Raw genomic sequence first — 11,503 nt, forward strand, 5'->3', positions numbered from 1 at the left:
TCATGGCAACGAGCCAAGCAGTTTTGACGGGCGTTCAGGCGGTCAACGGAAAAGAGAACGTCTGCGAGACGCACCGTTCTGTAACAACGGTTCACAAGTAGGGACGAATTCACAAGAAGGGACGAACATGCCAAGAGGCTGGCGCTGTGTGCGGGTGGTTTCTTCTGCCTGGCCAGCGGGTACTGAACCGTTGTCGAAATACAGTTACTTGGAATACGAGAGAATCATGTGCAAATGTCGGTACGCGTGGAGGAAGACGCCCTGCGCGTAGTGCAGGTGAACGAAGAACAAGGCCAACAGCGGGCTCAAGGCCGAGAGAGAGAGAGACAACCGAGAAGCACATGTCGCGCCCTGGCTAGCGTGGACAGCTGAGTTGATAAGCAGCGAGGTGTCCAGGCGAGGGCTGCGCTGCAGGCTGCCGAAGGGCAGCGGACAGGCTGGGAAGCGCTGGAACGGGACGGAGGCAAGAAGCCTCGTTTGGATGAAGCCAGAGGAAATACAGGAGACACGAGAAAAGCGGCCAACGACGGCCAGAACGAACGCGGAAAACAAGTCTCCTGGAAAACTTGCCACCCAAGCTGCGAGGGAGCAGAGGGGCGCGGTCTGCATGTGCGGGCAGGCGAGGTGTATACGAGGCAGGTGAATGAATATACAGGAGCGAGTGAAAGCTGAAAAGCGACACCACCAGCCGATGCACTGGGACGAAGCGGCAAGCCCCGACTCTCCGCAACCTTGAGCGGCGCCACGTGCGTCAATGACGCTCCTCAGTTGCTTTGCGAGATCCTGAGTAGCAAGAGGGAAAAAGACGCGGTGACAATTCAAAAAAGATCGCGACGAAAAAACTTAATGCCTCCCTAGTGCTTGGCAAATGACTATGTAGCCGCTAGACGGGCGAAAGTCCCGCAGCGGCAGTGGCGAATTTGACCGCCGACCGACGGCGACTTTCCCCTACAGACAAGGATGCAGACGACCAGGAAGCTTTGTGTGTCAAAAACAAATTAAACCGAGTGTCTTGTCACTCTACGAAGAACTCCAGGGAGGATGAGGCCATGGACCGCGTATGCAAATGTGCGGCGCATCGAGACAATCGCGCCTGGGGTTGCGCCACAGCTGAACTAGCGCACGGAAGCCCAGAAACAAACTCTCAGCGAAAAAAGCGAGGCAACGCGGCCAGTGCGTAAGAGCCTTCAGACCAGAAAAATTCGTCAAACAAACAAAAGCGAATCTCCATTCCCCCATTAAACTGCTCAAGACATCCACGCTGCAGACTGAGAGACGGAAAACGAGAATCCAGTTCCTCGGTCGCCGGGGAGACCTCGCTGGATCCCGTGCGGAATCTTCAAAAGTTGCCCCCCGTTTCACACCGGAGTCCTCACAAAAACGATCACTTCAAGTTCTGGCAGGCGTCTGTAAACAAAAGTGAGCGTGGTGGTGCTGCGGATAACCTCGATCGTGCGTGGAAACAGGGGAACTGGACACATGTGTGGACCAAGGCAATTTCCGGTTGAGTCCGCTCTAAGAGCGCCCTTTCTGCAGCGTGTCAAAGCCGTCACACAGTAGGGGATCTTGCGGAGCAGCACGCGGTCGTCAGACAGAGAAATCCCTCCAGTTCCAGGTTCACTTGGGTACCGCACTCGTGCATTATTGCCTCGGCAAGACCACAGACGTACATAGGAGATAAGAAAAGTGCTGAACGCCACCGGATAAAGCGTGTCCGCCCCCCCCTGTACCCCTGTGTGTGAGACATCGGCCCCAGAAGGAATCTGCTGCTTTGCTATCAGTCGCGATGACACCGGAAGATCCATGAACTTTGTTCCCTATCTTGTTGACCATCGCGGCTGGGCGTCCAAAACAGCAGAGGAGCTTCTGGACGATGAGTCACGTGAGCGCTGTACCGCTGCTATAGTCACGTGCGCGCTGTACCGGTGCCATAGTCACTTGCGCGGCTACACAACTGTCCAACTACTCTCTGTCATCCTTCGCAATTGTTCCCTCTGTCCAAACCTCCCCCCAGCCCCATCCAGACGCACGTATGTGCAAGCAGTTTCGTCCTCCGATGCACCGGCTGAAAATAGGTTTCTGCGAACGCCGGTCGTGATCTCGGCGCTAACGCAGTGCAGACACAGAGGCGTATAGCGAAGATACATGCGGGCCTCCCCCGTGCGTCCAAAAGCCCGAGATCTCCCTGATGCATCTGCATCCGGGTGTTGGAATCAAACGAAGATCTGCGCGCGCCGCGTGCGGGTTTCCCCGTAGAAGTTCGATTTCATCAGACACCATTTCCAGGAAGCGTGGCGTGTGGGCACTCAGCCATCAAGATATTGTGTCTGTGCATCTAGACAGTTCCACACGAATTCCCAGAAACAGCACGTTGGTCGGCAGGCCGCTTGCCTACTGGAGGAGCTACGATTCGTGAATCAGGTTTCCAGATTAGAGATCTCCACGCGAACGCAAAGGCATTCTTGACAACTCAGGTTGCGCCACAGCGACACCGAACAACGTGCATTGGTGACAAACCGTAAGCCCCGGAGGGATTAAAGTTGGCATAACCATGGTAGAGCGAATTACCACTGCAGGACTGTATACGTGAGACTGTTCCTATAGAAGTCGTTTCAGCAACTCGTCGACCCGTTTTAGGTCTCAGTCAGCCAGGACGCCCGGGTCTCTGGAGAGCTAGAGGGCATGCGCCGTCCCCCCTGAAGGCTGTCCCATTATCCCCACAAGGGGTTCGACTGTATTCGTGAAAGGCGCGACTCAAGTGGATCTCATTCTGAGCTGCAAAACGTCTGCATTGTCCTAAATCGTTGAGTCGTCTCGATGACGCGCTGGACTCGCCAACCGCTTCTATCCCTTCCCAGCCCGACCAGAATCAACTGTCCAGAACGGGACAGCGGGGCATCGGGCGTTCATCGGAGGTGGTGGGAAGGCAGAGGGAGACCCCTGTTCCACCAGCTTGGTCCGTCCTTTAACTGGCCCATCAGGAGTGACAAGATATCCCGGTGTGGCGCACCCGGGAATGCAGCCGGGAGTTAGGCCTGGAGATACCCACTTTGGGGGCAAAGGGGGCGCGTGCTCTGGAGGGACACTGAAGATGGGGGCGCCCCGCCATTCCTCTTCAGAATGGCCTTTGGGAATGTACCTTGAGTTGAAAAGAGAAAAACAAATCCACACAGGCAGGGAACTCGGCCGTAAGTAACAGCGAAACGGCAGGAGCATGCAGATGAAGGCGCCAAGAAAAACGGTGAGAGTGCCGAACGGGGGTGACAAGAGACAGGTTGAGCGCGGAGGGGGCAGAAGCCACAAAAAGGGAGAGCTAAAGTCGACGGTTTCGTTCGTGTCTGCACCGTCTCGACCACCAGTGGAAATGTCGTGTCGATCAGCCTGACTTTTCTCTCCAAGTGCGCTTGCGCAAGTCTCTCAAGGGCGCTCCCCTCCTTTGCTGTCCCAGGCAGGATCCACGAACCGGGGTGCGTCTAAAGCAGAGAGCCATTTCTAGGACGCAGAGCCATTTCTAGGACGCAGAGCCATTTCTAGGACACACGCTTGACTTGACGAGCGCATGCGCAGCGTTGCCACGCAAAATGCGCCACTGTGTCTCGTTCTCCTGTCTTACTTGATAACTTCTTCAGCCTCGACAATGTCACGATACCGAACAATTTCCTCGACCCTAGGAACTTCAACGATCTTCTCGACCCATTTGTCTTGGTAAAGAGGACGCTCAATAATGTTCTCCCGGATTTCCACTTTAGGAACATATTTCGTTTTGTAAAAGTACTCGGGAACCTCAATCACTCGGTCCACCCACTCGATCTCCGGGACCTCTAGAATCTGCAGGGACAGACGCAGGGGCCGCAGCAAACGCTTCGATGCTCTCCGTATCGTGCAGCTGTCTAGACGATGGCACTTATGTTTCCTCGAGCTGCCAGCGCAGCCACACGCGACTGCCCCGTGTACAGACGCACCGCCAACAAAAACTCACACACCGTCCCCTTCCTTTGAGAGCGGTGCGCGCGTCCGCATGGTCTGCTTCGCCCAGTCGCCTCCGGACGCCAGGTTTTTCCCTTCTCGCTCTGAGCGTCCCTGGCTCTCCCCGTCGTTGGATCGTCCCTTTTTCTGACGGGTGCGTCGACCCACGAAAGGCTTCTCCCTTCGATGAGCAGCTTGCAGACTCGGTCTGCAGGATGCATGCGCTTTGGCGCATGTATCTGGCCACAGCACTGCTGGGTGTTCCTCATGCATAGCAGTTCCTCGAGTTCGTGTCCGAAACAGGCAACACCAGAGAATCTGTCGGCTTCCTGTTGCTTCTCCCTTTGCGCCGCTGGTGTGGCTTTCTCACACGTCGTCGTCAGGCATCCGAAAGCCTGTTTGCCTCGACGTGCACAGCGAGGGCGACACCTGGCTTACAGCGGCGTCTCGTGGACAGTGCCGATTGTTTGTTCAGTGCCGATGCTGGCCCACCTGCACGTTGCAAGTGGGTTGCAAATGGATCCCCGGAGGCCCTCGCAGCAGCTGCCACAGAGCTTGTCGGAGCGAACGTACCTTCTCTACGTAGTGGGGGACGAATTTGGGAACCTCCACAATCTTCTCCTGGATCACGGGTCGAGGAACGAGGACGTCAACTGTTCGCGTGATCGGCACCTCGACTGTCTTGGTCACGACATCCACAGGCCTGTAGGCGGTGACAGCTACCTGGGAAACACACAGGCAAATAAGCACGTGAACAGACCAGTCTTCGAGTGGTGAAACGAGGGGTGCCTACCCGTGAAAGGCCAGTCAGCAGACCACTGGAGAAGATTGAAGATTCGAGCAAGGCCGCATCCCTTGGGGTTCTTGAAGCCGAGCTTCCTTGCTGAAGTGAGCGGGGTACGCCAAACCTTTTTCATCTAGCCAGAACCAATGACCGCTTCCCCAGGCCTTCTTGCTTCGCCTCACGGCGGTGGGTTCTTGCTCTACCCTACCCATTGTCGGTCGCGTGTGGACGAGGTCTCCAATGGCGGACCGGTCCTCGACGGTGGAGACACTAAATGGCCGCCTTGGGTCGGGGCCATTGGGCTTGGCCCGCCTCGGGGGGTCGGCGGGGCGACGACGATTCCGGATCCTGCTATCCCATGGTGAATAAGAGGCCCTTCTGGGCCTCCACACACTCCAGGCGCAGGGACACCGAGAGGCGGGGTCGCGCCGTTCATCGTTGTCGAGATTTGGCCGGAAGGAAGACGCACTTTCGACAGCCCTGTGGCACGTGGCGTGGCGGGGGGCTGGCTTGGCGCTTGGAACGACGCGGCCGCTTCGAGAATTTGAGACAACGTCGCGGGCGAGAACGTGGCCGACGCAGCAGCAGTTGACGGACGAGCCTGAGGCTGAGGCGCGAGAGACGTCTCGGACACACTGAGCGGAGACAAGGTGTCCTCAGGGAACACTTGCGTCAGGTCAAGTTCCCCTGAAGAACAGGACGGAGACGGGAACGGCTCTGAATGCTCGTGGAAACTGACGGACGCCAGAGACGGCAAATGGGGACGCGCCGGGAGGCGCCGTCTTCCCGACGGGTCGGCGCCGCAGGATGCGGGACTGGAGAAGGCGACAGGCGTGCGTCGAAGCGTAGCGCAAGCGTCTGAAGCGCGGAAACGAGCAGCCTTGCTGGACGCGGTCTCTGAGTCGCTCAGTTCGGACTGCGTTCTGGAGTCCAACGCGACGGTATCGGATTGGCACCGGTAGCGGAAAGGCCTCGGAGTCCCAGCGGTGGAAGGAGGCACGTCTATCGAATCTGAAGAAGCAGCGTCGCGAGTGTGCAGGCCCCGCTGGTGGCGGCTGTATATAAATAAGGAGCGCTGCACGGGCTGCGGCGACGCAGCGTGCGGAAACGATCCTGGGCCAAAGCGTGACGACGGAGACGCTCCCAAAGGAGGTGAATTGTCGGGGACTCGGGCAGCGCTCCAGGGGGAAGCAGAGCCTGGCTGTGACGGTAGGAGGGACTCCGGGACGTACGGGGACGGAACCATGCTTTAACCCGGAAATCAGCAGTGAAAAACACGGAACCGTTTTCTCGACGCCTGCATGCAAGGTTTTGATCCAAGCCACAGACAGAGATACCCGATGCACCATAAAAAAGTTGCCGATAAAGGAACGGGCAAGAGCGCCTGCGGCGGATGGCGGACGGTCTCAGCGATTGAGGGAGTGTGCGGCAGGCTGTCCGTAAAGCCACACATCCCGGTAGCCCGCAGCGCGAAGACACAGACAGACGACCAAAATCTCGCGAAAACGACGTACAGGTCGCTGACCGAGTATATAGAAGACCAATCGGGTGAAGGAAGCATGCGAGGCGAGGAGTCAACAAGGAACGCCCTCGCGTGCCTTCGATAGTGACGCCCAGGGTGTCGGAAAGCGCTTTTTCCTCCCTTGTGTTTCTCTAGCCGCACAGAGGATCCGCGGGCAGAATGTGCCTTTTTCCCCCGGGGAGGAAGACCTCGGTTTCGAGTGTGTCCGCAGTCCGGCGGCGTTCACTTGTGAAGCAGGCGAAAGCCGCAGAAAATGAGTCAAGAAGACAACCGGCCGAGTCCAGTCAGAGGAATGCCGACCAGAAACCGAGTGTCCGCACTCTCAAGAGGGCGAAATGAGTTTTACACATTTGAAAAGGAACACGGGCAAGTCGCGAGATTTCTTCACGAGCGAGGAAACCCCGAGCAGAGGCGAAAAAAAGCGGCGTTGAGCAATCTTCAACTGCGAGGGGCCATCCGGCAGATCAACGGAGGCGCTCTTTTCACGGACTGTAAAAGAACTCGCCGGAAGACCGAATGCGAACTCCGCAAAAGCGAGGGCATCCGCGCTGAAGTGGACAAGGACTCACGACGTCCGGAGCAAGGACAGTTTCCATCTTTCGAGGGGAAAACGCCTCTTGTCTCGAACTGGAGAGCCGCTGCGTGCGTCAGCCAGAGCACATTTGCTGGTGTTATTTTTACGGCAGACCGGGGGAGGACTCTCGCTACCTGCAGCGAAGTGTTGGGCAGTCTTAATTTGTCGCGCCTCGCGCACACAGACTTGGATCGAAGAAGAAAGTGCAAGAAGCGTCACTCCGCAAAGGCTGTGCAAACGAAGGAACGGCGACGAGCGCGTGCTTCTCTGTCTTCCTTTTCTTCCTCGATTCTGCGCGCGACACGAGAGGGCTCTTGCCCAAGGCGCGAGGCGCTGCGCGAGGTCCGCTTTTCGGAGGCTGGCAAGCCTAGCTGACTCCTGGCAAACGAGCAGCTGTGTTTTGAGTGGTTGAGTGCGGCAGGCGGCTCTCGTGTGTCGCCGGAGAAGGAGGATTTTGACCAAGCGCCTCGCGCCTCCTTCTGAGAAACGTTTGCTGCTGACAGGGCGGAAGACATGGCCACGCTGGAAGGAATAAGCCGGAAAAGCTGAGAGTCCCCTGTTCACCAAAAGGACCGCTGTGCCTGGTGAGAGCCGCGCGTAACTCTTGCGCCGGTCCGAGCAATCGACAGCTTTCAATCTCGAGTCAGATGCACGGCTGTCGATTCTCTGACTCTCGAGTTCCGGAAGATTCTGCCTCACCCACGACTTTCCTGCGAATTCCTGGGCGCCTTCATGCATCCCTTTCCGTCGAGTTCTCCTCCGCAGAAAACGCTGTTCCCGTGACCTTCTCGGGTGCCTTGTCCACGCGCCGTCCAAACGGGAGCGCACCGCTCTCAATTTTCTGTCTCGCGGCCTTGCTCGCTTCCTCGGCTCCATTCAGGTCAGTGAACAAAGCAACGTTGATTTACGAAGGAAAAAATCACGGAAAGGCGCAATGGCATCTCCTGCAGGAGCGCGCCTCCTGCGTTGCCTGCCTGCACAAGACGCGCTGGCTCCGAAGAAAAGCGGAACTGGGCTTTTCATCGGCCGCAGCGCCTTCACAAAGTCAAAGGGATCGGGCTGAAGCGGATCCGGCGCCAGTTCTTGCGACCTTGTCTTTTTCTCCATGCTTAAAAGAGTGTTATTATCGAGGGAGCCTCCGCCCCGCTGTAGGAGGCAGCCGTATAAAGGGCTGAGTGTCGACCGGCAATGCGCGAGGTGGTGTGTGTGCGTGCTTCGCCCCGTTAAACGGCGTATTTCTGCTCGTGCCTGTGTGGCGAATAGGAACAAAAGGGTGACCACACTTCCGTCTCTGCGAAAACCCATTCCCTTTCCTTTTGCGTCTCGCGCCTCGGTGAACGCAGCTGTGCTGAGCCTTACTCTTGAAAGGTCGGCGCGGTCGACCACTCACGCACCACACAAACCGCTTGTGGCCATCCTGGCTGTGTCAGACTTCTCCACCCAACGAGGAAAACGCGCTTCTCACTCGTGTCCTGTCCGTCGAAACCTGCGTCGTGTCGCCTCATCCTTCTGTCCTTCCTCGTGCGTGCGGCACTGGGATGATCTCTGTGGCCCAGACTTTATGAGACTCGTTGCGATCCTGTGGGCAACGCGCCGAGTTTACAGAGATTTAAGCCGTCTCCTTTTGCCGGTGTCGCTTGCCTCTTCTCGCTCTGTCGTCCTCCGGGGTGAAACGTCACACGCGTTGCGGTAACTGGTTTTCAGCCAGGTTCTGGACAGTTCGGCTCGGTGCGCTGTGGTTCTCTGCAGGAGGCGGCGAAAACTTCACCGTTTTTTCTCCCCGTGTGTCATTCTCGCATGCCGGGCTGCGCGCCTCGGCCCCTTAGCAGTTGCCGCCTCGCGCTAACACCCCTTTCCTTTTCAAAGGAACAGCGTGCAAGTTTCCTCTCAGAATGTATGCCAGTCGACCGTATACGGGAGGCGTCAGTGTATCTGGCCTCCCGCCTATGTCGTCGCAGCGTGCTCCTTCCCTTCCTCCAAACTCGTTTATCTGTGCCGGCCCTCCGCCCGAGGGCGCAACGCTTCTTGACCCTGTCCTCGAAGTAAGCCGCGGGCATGACGTTTTCTTCCGGGACATCGCGTCTCGTCGCGATCTATCTTCGGCAGCTGTGAACGCTGTGATTCCATTGGTGCACACGGACACACGAAGAGGAGCAACTCACGAGAGAGCTGGACTGGAGCTTCGGCGTCAGACGCAGGCCAAGGTCTAAAAGGCAGATATGTATAGCTACATATTAGTATACGTGCACATGCGCCTGACTCCTAATACTAGCCTTGGATGAGGACATGCGTACAGCTACGCGATGATGGACCTACCGACATGTCAGATGATGCTGTGTGAGACACACTGTCCCTCCTTTCTGGTTTTTCTACCTGGCTGCAAAAATCAGGAACGTGTTGTGGAGGTGATCAAGGAGCGCGTCGAGAACCGGTTTATTGAGGTCCCCGAGGTGCACTACGTAGAGAAGGTCGTCGAAGTACCTCACCCAATCATTGAAGAGAAAGTCGTCCATGTTGTAAAACCAGTCAAACAGGAAAGATTCAAGTATGTCAAGAAACCTGTGTACCTGGACAAGGTCGTCGAGGTCCCACAAATTAAGGTGAGTCCCTTGTCTTCCACCCTTTTACCGCCTCTTTCGTTCTTTTCTCATTGAATATCTCTGTCGGGCCTTCTGTCCTTTTCGCTGTGGATATTGCTGTATCGACCGCCTGTGTCTGAAAGCACAGAGACGGCCATTAATTCTCGGTTTTCCTGGTCGTCTCCTGCAGTCTCGGTTCAAATCTATTTTGCCTTATCTTCCGCCGCTTCAGCTCCTAGAACATCGTGTATCAATGCTCGTGTTTCTGCCTGCCTCTGGGTTTTGCTGCTGGTCTCATCTATCTGCGCATCTCCTGGCACACGGCTCGCAGGTGCTAGCTTATGGTCCTGCGCCAATCTTTATTTCTACAGAGTGTTTTATACGTAAAAAAATCCCTCTTCTTTTCTGTACCGTCGCAGCGGGTTTCTGCGAACTGTCTCTGCTTTGCCTCCCCGTAGCCTTCCTCTCTCGGTCCGCTCCCTCGATTCTCTGTCGCCCCCCGTTTTCCCCACGTTGGGTGTCAAGGCCGCAGGGTCGTGATTCATACAGGCTTTCTTTTTTTTGGTAGCAGGGGGACTATTCGTTTCGTTTGGTCCGTTGTTCCGGTAACTCTCTGCACCCCGCCATTCACCAAGTTGTCTTTGAGTGTCTTTCCCTCACTTCCCCCTGCGGCCCCTTCGCAGTACGTCGACAGATATGTAGACGTGCCGCGATACAACCACAGAGAGAAGATCGTTGAGGTCCCGAAGGTGCTCGTCGTCGAGCGCATCATCCCCGTTCTGAAGACAGTGCGGCAGGAGACCGTCGTCTACGTGGACGAGGACGTAAGGCCCGCAGTCTTTGGCTTCTACCTGTTGACCTTCGTGGCGACACTGCGCTGAAATCCCGCATCGCGCATGCACATCTACGTCAATAGCTTGCCTGTTTTATCTAGCAGCGCAAAGCGCCTTTAAGTACCGACTCTGACCCGAGGCTCGATAGTCAGATGCACTGCAAACGTACCCGGAGACACACGCACATACAGCGGTAGCTGCGGTATGCATACACGTACACGTTCATAGCTAAATGCATCTACCGAGGCATAGTTCCTTGCAACCCTGTGCGTGCGTACCCATCGAGTCACAAAAAACAACGCGATTGTGCCTGTTTCCGTGCCTTTTTTCAGGGCAGTCAAACGCGCGTTCCTTCGCAACCCTGTCAGTACGACGAGCGTTACCAAACTCACCTTTCGACTGCGACGTCTCTAACGCCCTTTTCTCAGACACCGATGTAGCTACGCGCCGGTGCTTCGTGTGGCAAACGCCAATGTTGTTTTACACTTGTCAAAGGAAAGACAGAGCCAAACTCGCCCCATCCTCTTTCCTCTGTTGTCCGTTTCCGTTCGGAAACTTCACACTTTCGGCTCCTGTCTCTGCCACAAGGGAAAACCCCGGGGCGATGCATTTCTCGAAACTCCGGCACGGCTCGCAATTTGAATTTTGTCGTTTTTTCGTCTTTGGTTCGCCGGCGTCCTTCTGTGACGCGTTCCTCTGCGCACTCTGTTGCCCTACCTTGACCTCCTCCTTTTTTTCACTCTTCGCGTTTTCGTCCGACTCCCGTTTGGTCCTTGCGCCGACCTCCTGCCTTCCTCTCCCTTTCTTATCGGCGGCCGCTGCGCCGAGCTCTTCCCCTACGCAGCTTACAGTCTCCATCCCGTGTCTTCCACCGGGCACCTTTCTCTGCTCGGGTGCGTTTTCGGCCGTCGTCTCAGTGCCCGTCCTCCGCATGCCGCGGTTTTCTGCGGCCGAGATTCCATTTTGTCTCCGCTGAGAGCCTGTGTCACTGCGTGGGTTTTCCCTCCTGTCTGGGGCGGCTCTGAGTCCACCCGTCGAGGTCCGTTTCAACCCCAAATGGGCAGCGACAGTGGAGACCGTGCGACGGCTTCTCGACTAAGAATCTTCCCCTTCTAAAACTCCCCATCTCGCAGGCTTTGGCCAGACTGCCGGAACGTTTCCAAGGGCCATCATCACATTGGTGGAACACTGCAGGCGATTCTCACAACCCTCCGGCCGACCCAACAGAAGGGAATACACAAACGG

The 11,503-nt window shown here is 56.6% G+C and overlaps 2 protein-coding genes across 2 annotated transcripts; one reads left to right on the forward strand and one right to left on the reverse strand.

Moving 5' to 3' along the window:
* Nucleotides 1-2,844: 2,844 nt before the first annotated feature.
* Nucleotides 2,845-5,996, reverse strand: NCLIV_048170 (Articulin family protein, related; the record flags this gene model as incomplete). The annotated part of the gene is made up of 4 exons (XM_003884368.1): nt 2,845-3,139; nt 3,614-3,828; nt 4,540-4,689; nt 4,959-5,996. The coding sequence occupies 4 exons, from the start codon at nt 5,994-5,996 to the stop codon at nt 2,845-2,847; spliced, it is 1,698 nt and encodes a 565-aa protein (XP_003884417.1).
* A 2,742-nt stretch (nt 5,997-8,738) lies between these two features.
* Nucleotides 8,739-10,698, forward strand: NCLIV_048180 (conserved hypothetical protein; the record flags this gene model as incomplete). Its single annotated transcript, XM_003884369.1, has 4 exons — nt 8,739-8,888; nt 9,237-9,446; nt 10,109-10,249; nt 10,591-10,698. 4 exons carry the CDS (start codon nt 8,739-8,741, stop codon nt 10,696-10,698), a joined length of 609 nt encoding a protein of 202 aa, XP_003884418.1.
* Nucleotides 10,699-11,503: the final 805 nt, after the last annotated feature.

This window comes from Neospora caninum, chromosome X, assembly GCF_000208865.1.
Source record: "Neospora caninum Liverpool complete genome, chromosome X".
Classification (NCBI taxonomy): Eukaryota; Apicomplexa; class Conoidasida; order Eucoccidiorida; family Sarcocystidae; genus Neospora; species Neospora caninum.